Source organism: Cyprinus carpio, chromosome A2 (assembly GCF_018340385.1).
Source record: "Cyprinus carpio isolate SPL01 chromosome A2, ASM1834038v1, whole genome shotgun sequence".
In the NCBI taxonomy this organism is placed as follows: domain Eukaryota; kingdom Metazoa; phylum Chordata; class Actinopteri; order Cypriniformes; family Cyprinidae; genus Cyprinus; species Cyprinus carpio.
In genome coordinates, this window is record NC_056573.1 from 12,908,635 (window position 1) to 12,932,561 (window position 23,927).

The 23,927-nt window shown below is 37.1% G+C and overlaps 2 protein-coding genes across 4 annotated transcripts in view; one reads left to right on the forward strand and one right to left on the reverse strand.

Moving 5' to 3' along the window:
* The window catches only part of LOC109106245 (ephrin-A2-like), a 53,153-nt gene extending 38,036 nt beyond the window's left edge, over positions 1-15,117 (forward strand). The window contains exons 2-4 of one of the 2 annotated variants that reach the window (XM_042773760.1): positions 6,403-6,695; positions 11,343-11,408; positions 13,344-15,117. In XM_042773760.1, coding sequence (XP_042629694.1) covers positions 6,403-6,695; positions 11,343-11,408; positions 13,344-13,468 — 484 coding nt within the window. In that variant the 3' untranslated portion in view covers positions 13,469-15,117. The remainder of the gene's footprint in view (positions 1-6,402; positions 6,696-11,342; positions 11,409-13,343) is intronic. The other variant, XM_042773766.1, reaches the window with a different exon arrangement.
* A 5,014-nt stretch (positions 15,118-20,131) lies between these two features.
* On the reverse strand, positions 20,132-23,353 carry rabggtb (Rab geranylgeranyltransferase subunit beta). Of its 2 annotated transcripts, XM_019119673.2 has the most exons (10): positions 23,233-23,290; positions 23,067-23,159; positions 22,859-22,966; positions 22,571-22,768; positions 22,330-22,435; positions 22,182-22,234; positions 21,965-22,075; positions 21,748-21,873; positions 21,136-21,285; positions 20,132-20,990 (listed from the first exon to the last, which is right to left on the reverse strand). In XM_019119673.2, exons 4-10 carry the CDS (start codon positions 22,739-22,741, stop codon positions 20,850-20,852), a joined length of 858 nt encoding a protein of 285 aa, XP_018975218.1. In that variant the 5' UTR covers positions 22,742-22,768; positions 22,859-22,966; positions 23,067-23,159; positions 23,233-23,290; the 3' UTR covers positions 20,132-20,849. The 2 variants fall into 2 exon arrangements, with proteins under 2 accessions (XP_018975218.1, XP_018975209.1); XM_019119664.2 differs by lacking the exon at positions 23,067-23,159 and having other exon boundaries at positions 23,233-23,353.
* Between the last annotated feature and the right edge of the window lie 574 nt (positions 23,354-23,927).

Genomic DNA, 23,927 nt, shown 5'->3' on the forward strand with positions numbered 1-23,927 from the left:
TTGGGGTAATTACTATATACAGTACACTACTGTTCATAAGTTTGCGATCGATAAAAAAAAATATTTAAAAAAAAAAGTTTTTTAAAATAAGTCTGCCATGCTCACCAAGGATGCATTTATTTGATCAAAAATACAGTAAAAAAAAATATATATATAAAGTAATATTGTGAAATAAAATTACCGTTTAAAATATTAATTTCTATTTGTATATATTTGTATATATATACAAAGCTGCATTTTAGCTGTCACTATTCCTGTTTTTAGTGTCATTTTCCAGTTTCAGTTTTCAGATTTCTGATCCTTCAAAAAATAATTATTGTATGCTGATTTGGTGCTCAGAAAAACTTTGCTTATTTTTTATCAATGTTGAAAAGAGTTGTGCTGCTTCATATTTTTATGGAAACCGTAATGTGTTTCTGTGATGAATAGAAAGTCCCAAAAGAACAGCACTTATGCTCATCTATTATAGAAATCTTTTGTAACATTATAAATGTCTTTACTGTCCCTTTTGATCATTTTAATGCATCCTTGCTGAAAAAAGTATTCATTCTTTAAAAAAAAAAAAAATTCTGACCCCAAACATTTGAACAGTAGTGTACATAACATAGACATAGCTTTAGGTTTTTACTAAAGCAGTGATTTGCTTTGTTCTTTTTTCCGTTGATGGATTTTCTTATCCATTATTACTGTTTCCTCTTTATCAGCAACCCACATTGCTCTTGACAATTTACAGACAAAAAGTATTATAATTGTCACCCTTCATGTCATAATCCACATTGTAGTCTATTAATAAGACACTTTTGGACTGCTTCTTTTTGACTTGACATTCTAAGATTCATTCCATGAGACAAGAATAAGAAAATGATGCATTTTTCATCTCCTGCCCTCTGTAATAAATCACACAGGAGCCAAAGCTTTGGGTCCTGCCTCCAATACCATGCAAAAGAGCGGACAAATCTCCTCATTGTGACTTCCGTACGTGAAAGCTCATAATTTCACGTTTAAAACGATTACGGCCCCTGCGAGGCTGCACAGACTCCCCGCAGGCATGTCGCTCCCTGTTCGGTGCCGTAGCCAGCTGTGCAAACTGAGCTGCCTAACAATGAGTCGGATATTAGGACCGACGCTGCCTGTGGTAAGATGCCACACTCCCGATCCGGTAATTGTATCCAAAAGTATTATTTCTTCCCTTGGAGATGCTGCAGTATCCCTGCTGTGTTTCTGTCTGAGCAGAGGGGAATAATGAGGCCGGCTGTATGCTGCGAGGAGGCTGTGGACGGCCTTCATCATCAGGATGGGTCGCTCCCTCCAGAGCCCAGGAGTCTGGCTGCAGATCTCTGCCATTGAGACCAGAGGCAGAGTTACGATCCAGATGCCATCTATCATACAGCAGCCTGCTAAAGCAGTCAATGACCCTGATTAATCACCTCAGCTGAGCATTGCTATAGGAGGACTGATTGAGTCTGGATATTAGGGCTTTATTTATTTTTTTTATACCCTCCATCAATGCCACATAATAGATTCGATTGCATCTTGCCTGAATTCAGTCACTCGCTGTATGGTGCGATGCAAACTCATTGAGAATCCTGCTAGAAAATTTCTGTAATTTGGTCAGTTATATATATTAAGAGTGTCCACGATAAATTAAATGAAAAATCTTTATACATCCCTGCCAAATTCTTAGAAATGGACTTATACCGTTTTCAAGGAATATTTCAGTTTAATTAAAAGTCATGTGGTGAGATCAAGTAAAACATAATTTTGTAAAATATTTGTATAACATCTTGAATACATATGAGTGTGCATGATTAATTTTTTATAAAATATTGATAAAATATGTATTTAAAAATAAAAAAAATGTAATATCTACAAATAAAATGTATATGATAAAAGGTTTTTATTTTATTAATTTTTTTCTACTAAATGTATTATTTATTTATAAATATGGTAAGTCACACCACATGACATTTTACCTGAACTTGAATTAGTTTTGCCTTTTTAAAAAAGGTCAAATTATTTGATATTTTTTAAGACACTTATCGACCTTGACACACAGGTTCCGCAGGGGTCCTCTCTATGATATCATTTCCTTTTTCTTTCTTTCTTTCTTTTTTAAGAATGTTTCACTGTGCTGATTGCATCACATAATTTTCATTTTTAAAACTTCCTTTTCATTTTTTTTTAAATACTAAAATATGCCAACCACTTCATTCTTCTAATGAGTCTTTTTCTTCATTATGGAAAAAAAAATTAAAATCCAAATGAATATTATCGCTCATCATATCAGATGTGTTTTCAATTCAATTGGGCTTTTTAAAGTGAAGTATCAGCCTTAAAGTGCCCTTGAAACAGCAGCAGCGGTGACATCATGAAGGCTAGATTTGGCTCTCTCATCCAGCATGGATGTCATTTAGGGAAACTTGTTTAGAATGGCAGCACTCTCTCTCGCTGTCCCTTTCTCTTTCTCTTTTGGCAGCGCCAGTACATGCTCGCTCCTCTTGACATAACAAGGTCCGGTTCCCAAGCCCCCACATCAGATGCGGCCAGCAGATAGCCCCAGCGATAAGTGGCTTTTCTCCTCTCTTTTATCTCGCATGGAAGAGCTTTGCCTTGGAGCTTTGCATTCACAACATTGTGGCAGCCCCTTGCTTTTCCATATCATTAAAGGCCCCCAGTGTCTAGCAGGGCTGGCATGATGGCAAAAGGCCTGCTAGTGGCAAGAACACAATAAGTGGGGCTGGAAAGCCTCCAGAATCACATCGTACCGAGCTGTGGCAATGCCTCACCATAATGTGTAACGCGAGTGTGTGCAGTGCCAGAGATTCGTATCCACCACCTTTGGATTTATGTGTGTGTGTGTGTGTGTGTGTGTGTGTGTGTGTTTGTGTGTGTGTGTGTGTGTGTGTGTGTGTGTGTGTGTGTGTTTGTGTTTGTGTTTGTGTGTGTGTGTTCATGTGCCTCAAGTGATCCTTTGGTACAAAGACTCGGGTAAAAAAGTATGCAAGACTTCCTGTGAGGCTTAAAGAAATGCTCACATGCTGCCGTCTCGACTATTAATAGCAAAATCTACAAATTCACTGAACTCTGCCACAGGAAAAATATACTTGCTTTTGTGCGTGTGTGTGTGTATATATGCATGTATGAAATGTTTATAGAAATTTGTTCTTTCTGGGGTTTTTGTTTGTTTGTTTTGTTTTGTTTTTCCATTTCATTTTAATTCAATTTGGATTGTCAAGTTGTTTACAGTTTAACCCGCTGATGCATGGTGTCTATTTTTAACCTTTGAGCTTCTGAAGTAACATTCAGACCACCACTGATGATGACCTTTGACCCTTATCTATAACTCTATATGTCTGTCTTCTTTATTGTCGTTTTGTTTTTTATTTTTAACAAGAAATTCAACATGATTGTTGAAAGTGGTGAATTACCTCTTTAATATTTTCTGAAATCTTCTATTGCAGTGAACTCTCTCAAAACGCTTTGATAAATGAAGCAGAACATTTGTTTGAAAACAAAAAAAATGAATCATGATGTTTTTCTCCTTTGAGATTGAATTATTCATGCATCACAGGGTTAAAAAGGAAAACATTAGACGTTTTTCTACCAGTGCATTTATGTCCTTCACAAAGCTTTAGTGTGAGCAACGTTTCAAATTTTCTCAAATGATGTTTACCAGAATATCACTGTTCATCTCCAGTATTGTTGCATATTTTCTCCAGTTTAGATCTGTCAAGGTCTCTGCCTAAAAGAGCTTCAGATAGTTGAATGTGAAGATCTTCTGAATATCAAAGTTTTAAGAGACAAAGGGAAGACGACAGCAGGTGAACGAGGAGCGGCGTGCTGTGAGGAACTGAAGTGTGTTTGTTTAGAATTCTCCATGATGCTCCGCCTATTTGGGAAAGCAGGAATGTGTGTGTGTGTGTGTGTACATGAGAGAGAGATCTTTTTGATATTTCTTAGCACGAGCATCAGTCTGTTTATGATTCAGCTGTCTCCTCATCATGTCTGTTAACACCCGCCTGAACCAGCGGTGCAAAAAAAAAAAAAAAAAAAATTTATTGTGCAATCGTGTGTTTTGCGATGGAACCAATCAGTGGTTATTTTTAATGAGGTTATGGAAGCCACTGTAAATTCGCAGATCGATATTTCACCATGAACCATAAACAAGTTCCTGATGTGCTTCGGGAGAGTTTGAGAAGGTCAGACGCAACAGGAGAAATGTGTTCCTGGAAAGATAGTGAAGGATGGGTCTCACGCACGCACACACACAGTTGTGATCCCTCAACATATGCTGGGATGTTCTGCTCAAACTGATATATGTCCCCTCGGTGATCTGTTCATGCTTGATTAGAAAGAAATATCTCCACTGCGTTTACGTTGAAGGTCAGGAGCTCCAAACTTTCAGGAGATTTATTCCTTTTGATAGTATAAACAAGTGATTAGACAAACAAGTCTCTTGGACTTGTTTGAAAGGACCTAAAATACATTTGTCCGCTTAATGTAAACGTGGCTGTGGAGAGATGGAATTGAGGTAACAGTTTGGGAGTGTGGCTAATCTATAACAGGTGGACCTGATTTAGACTGTGAGAGCTGAATTACAGTAACATATCCAGAGATGTTCCGCCACATGGAAGTCATTTACGGCACGTTTTATGGTACGTGAGTGTTTGTGTGTGTGCATGTGAATGTGAATGAGAGTGCAAACATCTGAAGAGCTGTTAACCGAGGGCAAAACAAGCAGCCTTTAAGAAAGCACTTGATGTGGGTTGCACTGTGAAGAAATCATTGTGCCAGTAGTTTGTCTAGTTAAAGGACAGACAGGCAGGTGCTGGAGAGGGCAGCTCGTCTAGATGAGAGGACAGGACCTTATACTGAACACTGAAGGCAAATGGACCAGTGCCTGCAGGTGCTTCCTCGCTTAAAGAGGTGTGAGTGCTTTCTCCTGTTTTCACTTAGATACATGTTGCTATATATATATATATAAAATGTAAAAAAAAAAAAAAAAAAAAAAAAAAAAAAAAAAAAAGGAGGGACACTTTTAGAAAATATTGTGCTCTTGGTTAAATTTCGTGTTATTGGATGGATGGACGCACCTCACAAAACCATGTTTTTATCATATTTCATCAAAACCTTTAGTATGTGTGTGTGTGTGTGTGTATATATAGACACACACACACATGTAATTTATTCGTTTGATGGCAGTCACGTTTGATCAGTTAGTGCATATTATTTCTTCCACCAAAAAAATCATGTCTTACTGACTCAGAACATTTGAGTGGTAGTCTAAATATATTGAATAGAGGAAATTAAGTTTTTTGTGTAATTATGATGGCATTACTTTACTGGAATATGTGATTTAGTTTGCAATTTATTTTTGTTCTCTTTAGATTCACGTTAATACAGGCATGAAAACTCATAAATACTTTTATTTGTATTAATTAAAAGCAGTACAGAAAATACTAACATATGTCTTTCATTTTTGTCGATGAAAGATGACCTTGACATATCATTGACAGACTTTCTGAGATTCACCTGTAAATTGCTGTAAGGCAGGAAAACTTGTTTTCAGAAAAGTGTAAAAACGTTAATGCATTTTTTTTTATTTTGTCAACCACCATTTGTTTTGCAGTCAAAGGCATATACTCACAGGACTCACACATTCACGCATTCGCAGCCTCTGTAGGTCACACTGACTTTCAAACTGATTCACTCATGCTATCTTTTGCCTCTCCTCCTATTCTCTCTCTCCCTTTCTTTTTCTTATGCTCTGAAAGCTGCATTCTCATGAAACGCATACTATGTAGAGAGAAAATCGAATGCCAAGCATGAACAATTCTTTTATGGTGCCACTGTGTTCAAAGCTTGGATTAAGGGTGCAATTTTATATGAAGTTTATGATTTATATGGAATTAACTCACTAAACTAAATTTGCAGTTTTTGTGAGCATGATCAACTTTTTCATTGATAACTGTTGCTACTGCACTAATCTAGAGAAATGAACAAATGCAAACCAAGTTGTTTTTAAAGAGGTCTATTTTAAGCCCTAGTCAAAGATATTTTTCAAACATTCCCCTTCTCGTTACAGTATTACAGTGAGAGTTTGGTTTTCCGTGTGTTCTGGTTTGCCATTCTCTCTCAGCATAATGGTGACCTAGATAGAAAATATGCATTGTGGTTATTCATTCCAGCTTATTCTGTTGTGTTCCCTGTGATTTTCTGCCCAACAAATTTAGCCTTTGTGTGTTAAACTTCTCTCTTTGCTGCTGTTCGGTTTGAATGGAGGCCAGATAAAAAGCTGAAGTACAGAATATTTCAATTGCCTGTGCTGTGTACAGGAGATGTTATGTCAGTCATCCCTAATGTTTGGCTTCGGCGGACTAATGCTCTGAATCTCTGTTGCAGGTTCTGGCAGGGTGAATATACCGTGGCTGTGAGCATCAACGACTATCTGGACGTGTACTGTCCGTACTACGAGAGCCCCCAGCCTCACAGTCGCATGGAGCGCTACATCCTTTTCATGGTGAACCATGATGGTTACCTCTCCTGTGAACACCGCATGAGAGGCTTCAAGCGGTGGGAGTGTAACCGGCCCCAGAGTCCCGACGGACCCCTGCGCTTCTCTGAGAAGTTTCAGCTCTTCACCCCCTTCTCACTTGGTTTTGAGTTCCGACCTGGACACGAGTACTATTATATATGTAAGTGTGCATTTTCAGTACCGTTTCAAGAGTGACATGGGGTGGATTTCTGAAATGAGAAGTCAAAGTCTATTGTTGCAGTTTTTCCCAACTTTTTTGAGTCCCTATTGTCCACAACTGTATACAATCTGACATTTCTCGTTTCTGTAAATTTCATTTCAGTATTGTAGAAGTTTTAAGAACTGAATGTTCTTCAGGGACCCCACTCTTTTAAACCAATGAATTTACATTACTTTTTATCTTGTTCATGATTTATTAGATAATGGACTAAGCATAAGGAATTTTAATCTTTCATTTTTACTCTCACAATTTCTATCTGTTAACATATTTTAGAGCTTGGCATAAATAGAATAATGTATTCATTAGGAAAATACCAATGGAGTTTCAAGATTTTATTAATTTACTTACCAGGATTTCCTAGAAATCATACTTTTAAAATAAGGCTACCTCAAATCAGTGTTATTTTAGTATTATTTATATAATTTTTAGTATTATATACTGTAATAGTTTTCAGTATTATTTACATTTTCCAGTGTTTTTTCATTTTTATTTTTAATATATTTTCAGTTTTCATTTTTTTAATTAACTTAATAATTACATTATTTTGTTGTGAGCTTTTGTCATTTCTGTTAGTTTTAACAGTTTTAAATATTTTTTATTTTATTTCAACTTTAGTTTTATTTCAGTTAGTAATTTTAGTACTAAGACGTATTTCAGTTAGTTGATGCAACATTTCTAGGTTTGTTTTTTGAAACAATGAAGTTTTCCAGTAATAATTTAACATTTCCATTAATAAAACTGTTTTTAATCACTTTCGTTTTAGATAAAAACACTGCCACATATTTCCAGGTTGAAAATAAGAATGAATGAAAATAAGAAATATCTTCAGTTGTCTTAGCTTATTTTAGTTCTTGTTCTTTCTTTTTGTAAATAATTTAGTCATCTTTTGGCCCCTTTGGAGGTTTGCTGGGGCCCCTTAATGTCCCCCGGACCCCTGACTGAGACCCACTACTCTGTGGGTTGTTGTTGTTTTTTTTACGTCCAAAATAAATTCAAGCTCCATTTCCATTTGATGTTTACACAATTTTGAGATTTAAGGCATATGGAACATAATTTTGTGTTTAATGTAATGCTAATATAATTTTTAATTGATGTTGATTGAAGTCTATGAATAAAAATAATTACTGCAATAAAACATAAGCACATTTTGTGTAGTAATTATTGGCTGCAACTAGCTATTATTTATTCATAGTCACCTTTTTTGGAGTTAGTCAACAAATACTTAGTAAACAAGATTAACGACAGACACAGAGGTACGTACATCTTTTATTAAATCAATTTGAGTGATTACTTTACATAATTCCAAATATATTTTGATTAGCATATGAGTTGTTTACTTTGTAATTAGTTCATTTCCACCAGTCTGACCTATTCATGTGGATTTGAGGACCGGCTGTGAACATGACAGGCAGGCATTATCACACTGACAGGGTCAATCAGCCAATCACAGAGACGTTCTGTGACTTTCCAGACTCCCTTCATGTTCATGATCTCTGAGAACACAGTGAGCTCCAGGGAAGCAAAAGAGACGCTGCTTCACTCTGAAACTTCATCCACTGGTGAACTTTAGAAAAATGTGTCCTTTACGAGTGATTTGAGCTCCTATTTCATACTATTTGTTTTGTTATTTCTGTTTTGTCCTTTGAGTTTTTTCTTGCGTCCTCAGAAAAAAACTCCCCAGAATTACAGGACATTTAGAAAGATGTTAAACGTTTATGCAAAGCAATAGAAATGAGGAAATAAAGATCCTTTAATCATTTTCTAAATGAGAAACATCCAACAGCTCTTTCCCATTAACCTCACAAAGCTTTAAACTGGTGGGTTTAAAAGGGAAACTTGTCCTTCACGCATTTGTTTTACTGTCCTCCAGTGAAGACAATTTGCTGCGGCTAAACCAAATTAAAAGCAGACATTAAACAAAAAACAAATTTTTTTCATGTCAGTCGCCTAGCTGTTTTAATAAGATAACATGAAAGACTTGTATCAGGAAGATGCCGGGAGAAAACAGGGAGAGGCAAGCAAATCAATAATTTATATGGTAATTACAATTCCTGACATGGGAGGCTGAGGAGTGGGCAGATGTGGCTGGGCCGGGAGCCACCTGTGTACAGTACAGAGAGCCTGCTGACTTTGAGCTCTCGTCGGCTTTGTGTCGCAGAGTCGCTCTGTCCATCAGCAGCCATCCCCCATCTGCACAGCGCCGGACGGGCCTTCCTCTCTCCCATGGAGACTGCCACAGATCCTACATGCTTTTCATTTGACTGCTGATTATTCCCTGATTGACAGCTCAGACTGAAAGGGAGTGAAGCAGGCGCGAAGGGGGCGTCATTCTGAGTCAACATCCCCTCCACCCAAACCCCCCTAAATCAGCAGGGCATAGCACTGCTTATCATACATGCCACAGTGTTGTCTCCGCACACAAGAAATAGAGAGAGAAAGAGAGGAAGAGATGCCACAAAAAGCAGGCAAAAACTTTCAAAGATACCCTTCAACTCTGTTGTGTTTCTGCCCCTGTCCCTTTGAACTGATTTTTAATGCATCTGCTTCCTAGCTTCTTCCAGCCTGGCCTTGCATTGTGAAGGCTTTTGTTTCAGGGCTGGAAAAGGCCTTCGGACACCCCCGCTCCCCCACCAAGGCAACTCCATTCAGCACCCGAGCCATTCCCTGAGAGGATTGTTTGGATACCGGCTGCTCTATGGGCATCAGGGGATTGATGCTTTGTGGCGGGGTCGGTGGGGTCAGCGATGAGAGATGGATCTGAGAGGTTATCACTGGGAAGTGGGGGCTGATCTCGATTGTCTGCTGGTAAAAGAACACGTCCATCAGACCTGGTCGGACTTAACCCCCGGACTTCCATCTCTCCAGCCGTATTGATCGGCTGTGATGACATTTTGACAGGCTTCTTCTACACAGCTGCCGGCGGTTGAGGTTGGGTGCTCTCCAATGAACCTAGGATCCGGTGTAGTGAACATGCCACAGGAATACACAATGACCTGGGATGGGCGATGGGGCACTGGGGGAGGGAAGATGACAAACTCTAGACAAGACTTGGATGTTTTTTTGTTTTTCAGGGATCTATGTAAAATTTGAGTATAAATTCTAAAATCATCTAACATTATAATAGAGGTTAAAAAACAGATGCATTGTATTTTTTATGTGTAAGGTGTGTGTATATTATTTTTTATTTTTAAGAATAATTTGATAACCTTTAATTAAGTTTTTTTTAATATGGTGATAAAACAAAATATACTATAAAAAAGCCAGTTATTTATTTTTGGAAATGCCATGTAATCTCTTTATCACAATTAATTATTTTATATAAATAAACAACAACAACAAAAAAGGGTTATTATAAACAAAACATAAACAAAAGTTTGGGGTCAGTAAAAAGTCTATCACCAAGGCTGAATTTTTAAATCAAAATATAGAAAAAAAGTAATATTACATGTTATTATTACAATTTAAAATAAATATTTTCTATTAAAATATATTTTAACTTGTAATTTATGCCTGTGATGGCAAGGCTGAATTTTCATCAATCATTACGCCAGTCTTCATAATCCTTTATTCTAATATGCTGATTTGGTGCTCAAAAAAAGTTTTTTATTATTATCAATGTTGAAAACAGTTGTGCTGCTTGATATTTTTGTGGAAACTGATACATTTTTTCAGGATTTTTTGAAATAAAGTTATTATAAGTGTCTTTGCTGTCACTTTTGTTAATTTAATGCATCCTAGCTGAATAAAATTATTAAATAAAAAAATCTTACTGACTCCAAAATTATTTTATAATATTACACTTTAAATAAAATTTATATAAGTTTTATATCTAAAACTTTGGCCTTTTTTTATGTTTATTCAGATAAGATAATATGGAGATGGTGAAGGAAGCAAAGAGGGAGACAGAGGGGATGGAAGTGAAAAAAGGTTTATTATTTAATTTGTTTGTCCTTGCCATAAAAAAAAAAATGAAACCCTTTGCTCTTGATCAATCCTACTGTGACTCGTACTAAAAAAAGCTTGAGAAGGACATTTAAATAGGCTGCTTTCTTGATGTGCTGGGTTTTCTTAGTGGACGTTTGACTGCGGCCAAGTTCAAATAAATGATTTCACTCTCCCTTTCTATCTCACCACCAGACCCTTATAAGGAAATCAGCAGTAGATTTGTTGTGTCTGTAGAACACAGATGAATGAAGTAATCTATCAGAAAGCTTGTGTCTGGGGAGCAGAGATGAATGGTGTTGCTGATGTTCTGGTGGAGCCGATCTGTTGGCTGACTCAGTAGTGACTCTTTGCTCTCAGGTCACTGAGTGCTATGTGGGGTAATTTGCTATGGGAACATTGTGTGTCACAGCCCATTGTAACGACACCGAGCTGGTGAAGGTCGCAGCAATTTCGTCTGAATGAAGAAAATCTCAGACTTTGTTCTTGATTTGGTTGTCAAGGGGTCAAACTCGCTCAGAGGCTTGAGTGACGTTCACAAGTGTCACCAAGAGGATCTTAATCAGATTCATTGGCTTGTTGAATGATTCTGTTTTTTATAAGCACATTTAGCTCATTATTTCTCTTCAACTGCCTTTTCAACAGCCTCTCCTCATCCTAACCATGCTGGCAAGCCGTGTTTAAAGTTGAAGGTGTACGTGAAGCCTACAAGTAAGTCATGTTCTAACTGTTTCACCCTGCCCATGTAAAAAATAATATCCCCTCATGTCTACATGTCTACATCCTTCTGTTAGACATAACAGGAATGCAAATAAGCAGTGTTTGACACATTTTCCAGGAACATTGTGTTAACAAGCTGCAAAAATGTGTTCGAATGCAGTCTACATCCATCAAAACAGCAGTTGAGGTATTGTGTTAGATTTTTAGTTTTGGTTTAATCGGTCACCATTGGAAACCTAATATTAAAGGGATAGTTCACCCAAAAATGAAACTTCTGTCATCATTTACTCACCCTCATGTCATTCCAAACCTGTATGACTTTCTTTCTTATGTAGAACATACAGTAACAGAAGGTATTTTAAGAAATGTCTTGTCAAGAGTGTTTTGGGGGTTTATGTCCATATGATGGAAGTCAGTGGTCACCAAAACAGACAAAACATCTTCTTTTATGTTCCACTAAGTCATACAGGGTTGGAACAACAAAAGAGTGAGAAAATGATGACTGCATTTTTATTTTGGGGTGAACTGTCCCTTTAATTGTTGGCAAATGCAAGTCAAATTTGAAAAGAGTGTCAGATAATGCCATCACAAGTGACATTTATAGTTACAACTGTTCTTGTTTTCCACATTTTAAAAATAACAGCTCAGACAACATTTTTACTTGTCACAGGGTTATTCATTCTGCCAGTGATGTAATCGCTGGTGCTCAGTTGCAGTATTGTTGGATGCTAATTTGTTGTATTGTTGGTTGATATTTTGTATTTTTTGAAAACTAGTGTTTTAAATTAGATTTGTGTTATTTTACTTAAATACTTAAATTGAGAAAGACGGTAACACTTTACAGCAAGGTTCCATTAGTTAATGTTAGTTAATGTATTAACTAACATGAACAAACAATGAACAGTTATTAATCTTTGTTAATGTTAGTTAATGATAATACAGTCATTCATTGTTTGTTCATGTTAGTTCAGAGTGCATTAACTATATTAACAAGCACAACTTTTGATTTTAATAATGCATTAGTTCATGCTGAAATTTACATTAGCTAAGATTAATAAATAGAGCAGTATTGCACAGTATACTGTAGAAGTATTGTTCATGCTTGGTTCATGTTAACTAATAGGTTTACTTTAGATAATTTTTGTAAATTTTTTGTAGAAGTATTGATTATTTTTGTTTTTGACTCACTCAGAGAAGAAAATGAAATATGTTTTTGTGTGTGTGTGTGTGTGTGTGTGTGTGTGCCAGTTTCTCCACATATATATCTCCATATATCTCTTTTGAAGAGGATATGAAAATGCTACTTTATTCACATATCTTCAGAAATCATACACTACTGTTCAAAAGTTTAGGGTCAGTAGTTTTTTTTTTTAATAAAATAATTAATACATCTATTCTGCAAGGGAACACATTATATTGATCAAAAATGACAGTAAAGACTTTTATATTGTTTTAAAAAATCAGTTGAATTGAATGATTTCTGAAGAATCATGTGACACTGAAGACTCGAGTACTGACTGCTGAAAATTCAACTTTGCATCACAGGAATAAATTATATTCTAAAATAAACCATTATATGAATTTGTAATAATATTTCACAATATTACTGTTTTCACTATATTTTTGATCAAATAAAAAGATGGAAAAATCTTAACAACCCAAGATTTTGAATAGTATTCTTGTCGCTTTGTCATTTCAAATTGTTTAGAATGACAGCACTCACCCTTATAGTGGAAATCTAGTGTTTTTTTTTTAATTCATTGGCACAGATACGTCAGGTCCGTGAAATCTATGAAAACGGTGTGTGTGAAATGTAATTAAACTCTAATTAGGTCAGTGCTGTGGGCCCCTGCTGCTTTGAGTAAAGGTATGCATTTCCTAGCGCTTCCTCTCCGCGTGCTGTCTCTCTCTGTTTGTGTGTTTCAGATGGTTCGGGCTACGAGTCTCCAGAGCCATTCCTGACTGATCAGAGCCAGCGCTGCAGGGCAGATGGCCCGTGTCTAGCTGTGCTGCTGCTGTTGCTGCTGGCCTTTCTGCTGGCCTGCGTTTAAGAAGCTCCGCCGCTGCCCAGACTGCCTACCGCTCTCCCTCCATCTATACTCCCTCAGGGAAGCCCTCTCATCCAGACCCCAGGCTCACAGGCTAACACGCAGTCGGATTCTTGCATCTTCTTTTTTACTGAGCGAGCTCCTCGCCACTGATCCGAGGACAGAGACATTCGCCCTGCTTAGCGGCTGATGTAAAGCTGAACACCTGGAGTCTGTCGTGGAATGTGACCTTTTATATATGCTGTCATGTAATCGAGGCTTGTATTCATGTGCCATTTAGTCACGTTTCAGGGCATCGCGGTTTACAAAAGATTTCTGACAATAATTTGGATAGCTATATTGCCCCCCACACCATCTTTACACCATACTCAGCCCAGAAATAAAGAGGACTTTATCCTCCTAATAACAAATGACACCAAAGGACTCTCTTCAGAGTTTTAGTTTTATTTTCTGTTTGAAGGGAGAGAAGAAATGTGTTTTGTGGTAGCCAGCAGCTAGGGACTTAGTGTTAGATATTCACATGCATGTGAAACACTGTGAAACAGAGAAAAACTGATCTTCTTACAATAGTAACAATATATTTTTATTAGCAAAAACTTGACCTTCTAGCCACTCTTCTGGTGGAGTTTGGATCAGACGCAGCCAAATTTCAGTGCTCACTGCTGGCCCTCGCCTCAAAACTGTGTGTCTGCTGGCGGGACAAGGACGGCAAATCTCTGATATTGCTTTGGTGCAAACCCAAATGCCGCTTAATAAAACTCTGCATTGGTTTTTCTTTCCAGCTCTGTGGGACAAACAAGCAATGGAAAATTAAAAAAAAATGATCTGTGAGGATCAGGGACTAGCCACTTTTAATTCACAGACGCATGCACTGCGGGCATGGACGAAAAGGAAATGGATTTTTTGTATTCTATTCCATGTTATTTTTGTAGCATTTAAAAGCAACATTTATTATTCATGTGATATGAGGAACGGTTTTAGCGTCTTGAGAGGAGATACAGTGTGTGAGTCAGCATTCGGACATATTCAGAAAGGCCCACTCTCACTCTTTACTGTTGTTATTGTGATCTTGTCAAACTGTATTCAGTATTTAAAGAGACAGAAATAATTTCTTTCCATCTGATTCAATTGTGTCCTCTTTTTCATGTGACGTTTTGTACAGCCAACATGTTCTGTCAAATTGAAGAAACATGCTGAAATAAAAAAATAAAGCATTTTTGTCTACAAGATGCACAGAAAGGTGCATTGTCTGAAGCTGACAAGTGACATTTTGGCACAGCTTTATGTAGCATAGATGTAAACCCTATTATATATTTAGAATGGGATGCAGACATCAGTGTTAAAGAGCCCTTTTGATTTTTTTTCCACTTCTGAAAACACTAATTGGCAACAAAAACCACTACAGCACTTTGCTGAACACTTCTTTGTTTCACTGTGCACTGTGTGAAGTTCATTGTGTGCAATGTCTAAACGTTGATTTTTTTTTTAATTTCAAGGTAAATAAGTTAGCAGGTTTTCAGTAGCCCTCTTTTAAGAAATTAATACTTGTATTTAGCAAGGATGCATTAAATCAATCAAAAATGACAGTAAAGACAGTTTATAATGTTACAAAAGATTTCTCTTTCCAACAAATGCTGTTCTTTTGAGCTTTATATTCATCAAAGGATCTTGAAAATGTGTCATGGTTCCTACAAAAACGTTTTCAACACTGACAATAATCAGAAATGTTTTTTGAGCATCAATTCAGCATTATTATTAGAATGATTTCTGAAGGATCATGTGACACTGAAGACTGGAGTAATGCTGCTGAAAATTTAGCTTTGCCATCACAGGATTAAATTACATTTGAAAATATATTAAAATAGAAAACAGTTATTTTAAATGGAAGTTTTATTTTTTCCACATTTATTTCTGTGTCTTTGGTATGTTTTAGCCATTTATTTATACAAGTATACACTAAAATAATATATAATTTGTACAACCATTATAAATAACAAAAACAAATAATGCTTATAACATATATTTTTCATATTTTATTTATTTTTCTGATTGTCATACTTTGAGATAAGAAAAACTTTTTCTTAGCCCTGTTATGCCCAACCATCATATATATATTTTTTTTTTTCGTCCAATGTCCTGAAATAAGACCAGCATCCCCCTAAAAAAATCTCCTACCTAAACCATGTAAAATGTGATGAAACCTAACATATTTAATACTTCAGCAGCAGTTACACAGAATTTCACACAGACATTTAATTTATGATTGCCATTTGATGTTGTGTTTTGGGATGCCAGACAGGATGCTGGAATGAGTCATGGTCATACATGACTTGACATTTAGGTGGGTGTCTGCTGACACCAGCTCTGGGCTTTGGCCTGGATGCTCATCCAACTATTAGTTGAGGGATCAGTAGCCTGGCTGGGCTCAGAAAAGTGAATGTCCTATCTGAATATTTTATGCAATGTAGACTATGATAAAAAATACATGTGCTAGAAAAGCATCAGTGCAGGATTTGCAGACTTGGAGATGGCACTGCAGATGCAAACCAAACAGCCAAACAGTTGCAGCCGGATATTAGTCGCAATGAGAATGATCATTACAGGTGATATAAACGGCTTTACGTTGAGTAAAAGATTTATGCCTTGGATCTTCAGTCTGTGTCATGGCATGATGCACCTTATGCTGTCATTTGTAATTATAATTTTAGATAATTTTAATGTAATTTTAGACTCGATATAAGTAACACATCATGCTGATTTCCCAGTGAACAATAGGTGTCTGCTGCCCCCTTGTGAATGAGACCATTTAGCACCCTTGGTCTGTTGAGTGTGTAGTTCATACTTGTATTGACAAAGGTCTTTTATGCCAAATATAAAGCTAATGTCTTATAGAACTTTACTTTGGAATATTTAAAGGAATAGTTTACCCAAAGATCTAAATTCAGTCAAAATTTACTCCACCTCATTTCATTCCAAACCTGTATGCATTTCTTTCTTCTGCTGAACACAAAAGAAGATATTTTATAGAATGCTGATAACCAAACAGTTTCGGTTCTCATTGACTTCAGTTGTAGTCATTAGAAGTCATTGGGCCTGAAACCATTTGGTTATCAACTTTCTTCAAAATATCTGAGGAATATGTGTCATCATTTACTCACATAAGGGTGAAAAAATGACAGAATTTTAATTTCGAGGTGGACTGTTTCCCATTAACTAAGAACAACTCTTCTCTGTCTTACGCCTGTACCTCTGTGGTACATATGGCTTCCCACAGTTCCCTGAGGTACAACACAAACACACCCATCTCAAGGCTCCTGAACAGTCAGTACATGTTGAATCTGTCGGAGACATGAGCTCTTTGAAAGCGAGAAAAACAAACACATTGAGAGTGGAACATCTACAGAGAGCACACTTCAAAAACTATTATGAAATGAAAAGGTTTGAGGAAAAGCGGGAAATTCGAGGAAAAGCGGGAAATTCTGTGCAGAGATCACAGGAAAGACCTTGATAGACATAAACCTGATAAGCGGATATTGTCATGAAGCCCATGCCGTTCATCTGAGCTCAGTGAGTACTGCCTTTTCAACTTGTAAAGAATCCAAGAAAGCAAAGAAATGTGGTAATATTGATTTGAATGTTGAAAGCGGTAACTCAATGAAGTCCAACTGCATGTTTGGCCAGAAGCATGACGGTTTAGGTGATAAAAGCTCTGGTGATCTGTCAGAACTCAACCAGCACACATTGACTCCAGAAACCTATAAAAAATGCAGCACTAATACCTGTGTTTCACCACATAAGGGTTTAAAAAACAGTAAGGATGATTATTTCAAAGCCTCATTGTCTCATTTTGAGTTATCCTCAAGTGAATGCAATGAAAAAGATGAGGATAAAAGTGATGGATGTCCTCAGAAGACTTCAACCCAGCGTCCTTCACATATCGCAAAGTCAGATCTGAAGAACAGTTCCTTGCCTCCTACACATTTCACCCTTCACAGAAGAGCAAAACAAGCGCATCAAAGGCGACAGAAAGTACTGAGGACATCCTTATGTGAGCAGAATGGTTCTTATGATATGGGTATACAGCAGCAAGACCAAGATGGCAAGACGTTGTCAAGATACTTACAAAAGAAAGACAGCATGAACAATGGCAGAAGTCACATATCGAAGGCAGCCATTAAACACAGCCTCGAGCTGCTCATCAAACAAGAACACAATTGTTCTCAAAATGATGGAATTTTGAACAACAAGCAGAGGGATTTGCATAAAAAGGTGTCTAACTTTGTATCAGAGCTTTCAGAGTTCAAATGCGACGTGTGACGTTTAGTAGTTTGGTTCTTCCATCCTCAGAACTAGCACATCATATCATGTCAGATAACAATAATCATCATCATATGGTAAATTAGAGCAATCCATCTCTTGTTTCATGGGCTATGGGGTCTTGAATTTTAAAAGCTTTCCATACTATTATAAAACCCATCATCCTCTAAGGGATTTGATTCCTTTCTGTCTGATTCACAGTTCTTGCATGGCTAGACATAATGCCCTACATTCAGTTCATCAATAGAGGCATCAATACCATTCTGCAATGTTTCCAGGCTTATAAAAGAAGCAGAGAGACTTTTTATGGAACAGATGTACTTGTTTTACAAGTTTACACGAGAGGCTGCTGCTAATAGGATGTCTTTCCACATGACTTGTAGGTTAAGAATGTGTGACATTTAAACACAAGATTTATTTACAGCAGATTAACAAAATCGCTTTAAAAAAAAAGCATGTTTGAAGATAAGAATAAATCCAGGGCAGTCAAAGCTGATTTCACCATGTCTTATTAATTTGTTAACATAATCAAGGAAATCTCATATTGATATAAAGCAAGCTAAACATTTTACAGGGGAGTAAACATTAGCTGTGAATTATGTAGAGGGTGAACTTTCCTTAGCAGGGAAACCAAATAGATGAAATCTTGGCTTATGCATTTTAAACACATCTTTGTATCTCGGTCACACACCAGTGATTCTCAACCTTTTTGACTCTTTGACGCTTTTAAAAACAAAGGATTTTTTAGTGATGCCATAGAGAAGGGGTGGCAAACATCGGTCCTGCAGAGTTTTGCTTCAACTCTAATCAAACACACCTGAACAAGCTAATCAAGGTCTGAAGGGTTACTAGAAAGCTTCAGGCAGGTGAGTTTTAATTAGGGTTGGAGCTGAAATCTGCAGGGCTGTGGCTCTCCAGGACCGGAGTTCGCCACCCCTGCCATAGAAGAACCTTTTGATTCCCCAAAGCACCTTTCATTTCTTAAAAGAACCAATTTGTTTAGTGTGAAGAACATTTTAATAGTCTAAAGAACCCCTTTCCACTATACACTCTTAAAAAAAATAAAGGTTTCAAAAGGGGATTTTTTGCAATGTTGTTGTAGATCAGTGTTTCTCCACCCTGGTCCTGAGCGCCCCCCAGCACTGCACATTTTGTGTGTCTCCCTAATCAAACACACCTGATTCAACTCATTAGCTCATTAAACTCCAGGAACTGAAATAGGTGTGTCAGATAAGGGAGACATTACAAAATATGCAGTGTTGGGGGGTGACAAGGACCAGGGTTGAGAAACACTGTTGTAGATGAACCATTTTGCTGTTATCCCTCTTACTGTGAAAAGATCCTTTTCACAGTATAAAGAACCTTTTTGGAATGGAAAGGTTCCCTGGATGTTAAAAGTTCTTCATTGTTGTAAATTGTTATTTGTTAATATAAATAAAATTAAATAAAAGTTTACAGAAGCCCTTGGTTGAGAACCACTGTTCTAAATCTTTGATCTAATGACTTGTGCTAAAATGCATAAAAATTGTTTTACAGACAAATGTATATTGTGCCTATTCATGAATTTCTTTACAGAATAAAAATGTTAAATGCGCATTTTGAATGAGTTGGACTGAATGTAAAGCAGCCAGCACATGCCCAGAAAATGTTTGACTGGTAGAGTATTGGTACAAACAAATATGTAATTTTTGTTACTTGCAAAAATAGCTTTTTTCCCAAAATAAAAATTAATTACAAAATTGCCTGGTTTTGTCCAAAACAAGCGTGACGGCATATGTATTCATTAAACTGATCATGTCTTTAATAAACTAACAGAGGCAAAAGATGGTTGTGTGTGTCTGTGCATGTGTGAGGTGATCTAACAAAAACACAAGTGCCAGGAGACTGCGGTGACATGTGGCACATCTCCCACACTCTGAACAGGTTGTAATGAGAGCCAGTGGGGTTTCATCGTAACCTAACAACTCTTGTGTTTGTTTCTGCAAATCTGTCAGGGGTCTGTAGATTGCTGCTCTCTTGATGAATTCACACACTCTGATTTGATTGCCTCTTCACTTTTCCAACATGCTCATATACTTGAAAGTTTTGGAGCTTTTTTTTTTCTTTTAACTAGCAAATATGAATATAAATTTAAAAGCATAGTGTGAAAAGCCTATTTTGAAGTGAATTTTAGTAAACACAGCCTCGTAAGATAATTTGTAACACGTAACAGCAGGCCAAAAAGTTTCATCATAATCAGTGTCAGACGCTCTTGGGGTGATAAACACTTGATTCCTTGCGAAGCACACAAACAGTTTTCCACCTCACAATGAATAATCCAAATTACACCAGTGAAGCAAAATCACTGAGTTTTTTATATTAAAGTCACATTTATTCCATCCCACACAACAGGCATCTTCACACACTAGCATCAGTGCCAGAGAGAGAGAATTCATTCATACCACAACAGCAAAATTCTCCGTAACCTTAAAAATAACAGCAATTTCAAAGCAAACATGACTTTTAAAATGGTTGCACAATAGTTATGAATGCTTCAGAGATGAGAGGACCAATCAAACCTTGACAAGTGACGTGAACAAATGACAGGAAGAGAATTTGGACATAAATTTATCTCATGAATGAAATCCATATTTATGATGCTTAAAGTATGATGTAACATTTAAATACTCACTTTGGAAAAGCCATCAGAGATGAGTGAGTGAGCTCACCCCTCACTGAATAAACACTCTTGGTTGACACCAAAAAGTGACCTGCTGAATTAGTCATAAATATAAAGTTATGTTTTAGTACACAGTGAAAGCTGTAAATAGCAGTTATCCCTCTTTGAACCGTATCTTTAAATAGAGAAAGCCCACTAGCAAAAGCAAGCATTGTAATACTGTGCCTACATGATGATGAGAACAATTTTCCCCCCAAAAATGCACACAATGTTAAGGGTCTTTCTAAAGTCCTTGGTCCCTCTAAACGGTGTGCCAATCGTTAGTTGAAGATGACAGCTTCCCACGGTTTGATGGCTGGCTGTGCAGGGGTAGGAGAAGAGGAAAATGGCCACGCTGAAAATTTAAACTCAGTTCAGCAAGTCTGGTTGGAGGCCAATCCTCTGAAGCACATCCTCAGGCATGCAAAACACAGGGTTCACTGGTTTGATCTGCTCATCTCCCAGCAAAGACAGACCAGCCACACCAAACAGAGTGTGGAAAGGATCCACCTGGATGGAAATATATAACACTGGCAAGAATGTACCGCAGAGAATGATAAGCTCTGTATAAAGAATGGCAAGTCCTAGAGAAATCACATGCAAAATATATATGCATATGCAAAATTGTATGTGACAAATTCCAAAGAGAGCTTACCATGTCTCCAGGCCTGTCAGCGAAGCCGCCAGTCTCTTCATCCTGGCAAGCAAGAATAAAACTGCGCAGTTTTGCTTTGTCAATCCAGTGAATTCTGCCAATGATCTTCAAAGAGGCAAGAACCCACCAGGAATAGCAGACATCAGGCAGCTGAAATCAGAGAAAAAAATATATATCATCCACAGTTGTGTTTGGTCTCTCATAAATAAATACAAAAAAATTGGAATAATCTAGTATTAAGTTTTGAAAACATTAAATAATTTCTTTTTCAATTTTGTTTATTATTTATGGTCTATGTTAATATGTTTTATGGTTCACAAACAGTTTTAATTTAATCTATATTTTAATTGTGATTTTCAATTTTTTTTATTTAGTTTCATTATGCTAATCATTTTAGTTTTAATCTTTTACAACACAAGCTGTACCATTTATGATCCAGCTATACTGATGGGATCAGATGGTCCCTTCATGAGCACAATTACACTGATAGTCAAAAATCAGACTTGTGATTCAATTTAATATCCAGCACCGTCTAAAAAATGTAGCTAGTTTACACTCTTTTAAGTCACACCTTTAAATGAGTTAATATCTTTGATCTAAAGGACATCTTACCTTCTCTGGCCTTCCATTCAAGCCTCCTGATGGTAACTGTCTTTCGCAGAGCCACCAACCCAACAGATCTGCATTTACTTGATGAAGCTGCCCAGTGATCGACAAGAAACCTGTGCAGCAGTAAATCTAGAGACAGGGTGAGAAAAACATATGATTACAACTTATGGATACACTAAACCGGTTTAAAGGTGGGCTTAAAATACCTCAAACACCTCACCTGACCAGCATGGGACTCTGAACCAGGCCTGCAACCAAACCCACCATCAAAGTTCATACAGGAAAGCACAAACCCAACGGCCTTGTCCATGTTGATCACATCCAACTTGCCCTGCACAGAAATTTGCCATGTTATATGTATTTAAACCCTTGAAAGTTTGCAGGAAACACTATAAAAGACAATTGAGTGTAATATTTGAATAGAAAGGAATTCAAACCAGTAGTGCCAATGTTGCAACCGCACAAAAGGAAAACCGTGTATCTATTTCTCCTGTAAAGGAACAAAAGTGAGCATTCATGAAGTCATATAAAACTTAAAATTGTTTATTCCAGTAAAGACTTAAAAAAACTAATAAATGAATGTACCCCATTTGTCTCCTGCGAATGAGCCATCCTCTTGCTGCAGTCCTTTAACATAGTCTACCACTTTGTCCACATCAATAACATTAATGCTGTCATACAAGGACAGGATCTAAAGGGAGTTTAAAAAAAAAATTTTTATTTTAAAATTTTTGATTTTCCACTTTTTTCTTTTTTTTTTTTTTTAATTGATAACCATTTATTAATTATTATGATTGCCTTCTAGGTTTTGTAGATTCCTGCTGACCTGTACAGCACTGAGGGTGTAGAGGAGATGAGGGTCATGGCCAGTGCTGGCGCTGATGCCTCCACAGTCATGCTGACAGGACTTGATGAACTCTATGATCTCCTCGCGGTTCATTCGAGACAGCTGACCCATCAGGTCCATCACTGTCAGACCCCAGTAGATGCCACTCATTCTCAAGTACTCTGACAGCGTGTACTCCTGCAGGAGATGGTGCACAATACATGGGAATTGACCTCTAATTTTATTCATATTTGGAGGAAAAACCATTTTTGTAAGCCATCCACTTACATAGTCATCCTTCTTGGAGCCATAGGCTGCAATATAGTCTGCATGCTTGTCTAGGAGGAGCGTGTTTGGAGCTTCAGGTTTAATGACCACGTCTTTAACCTGGGTCCCCTGCAAAATAAAGTTGCCGTCATCACTTTCTGACAATAAGCTCAAACACTGCAGTCTGACACATTCATGTTAACCCAGGCTGTAGCTGTGCTGAACTGACTGGGCGGCGCGTGACATGTTTCAGCTGCTCTCGTTCTCATCTTTTGGTGTGTACTTCACAACCTTCACAATCGCAGCTGACCGCATGCTCTTTCTTTATGGGGAAAACATGATCTCATGTGAACAATTAAATAACTATGAAAGCAAAGTAGTGTATTTTACATTACCATCCTGACGGAGAAGCAAGAGAGCGGACTACAGGCTGACTTCAACAGTCACACACATATTACATCATCACATTCCACGCCATTTCTACGGGTGCCCGTAAAGAACATTATAGACGTTATTATGGGGAGCGAAAGCTGATTTTGCAAATCGCATTTAAACAACGGAACATCAACAAAATATTTGCTGGTAATATGACATGACACAAATCACCTCAGTCATTACAACTGCATTTTTTTTTTTAAGCATACATAAATGCAGTTAAAGCCAGATCTTTCTGGATTTGAATATTTGATATATGACTGTGAATAGTGACAAAACGTAACCTGTCCCACGAGGTAAAATGAAATTCTTGACAAAGAACAGGTGAATAATATTTTTAAATATTATAAGTTACATCAGTGTTGCAAGAGAAGACGCAGTAAAGGACAGAGGAGTAATATATTAAAACATTTTTTCGCTCCTTTAGACACCCTGTAGCTTTTCTTTTATTGATTATTCATATGTTTTGACATTCATTAGAGTAGGGATGGAAACTATCTCAGTGTTGCTAGAGGAGATGCAGCCAGTCTACTGAGGTAAAATAAACCAACAGCAGATTAGAAATGTGAGAAAAAGCACAGATGAGTAATATTTTAAAAGGCTTCTCTGTTCTGTTGTAAAACCTATACTATATATATAGGGCTGTCAACGTTAA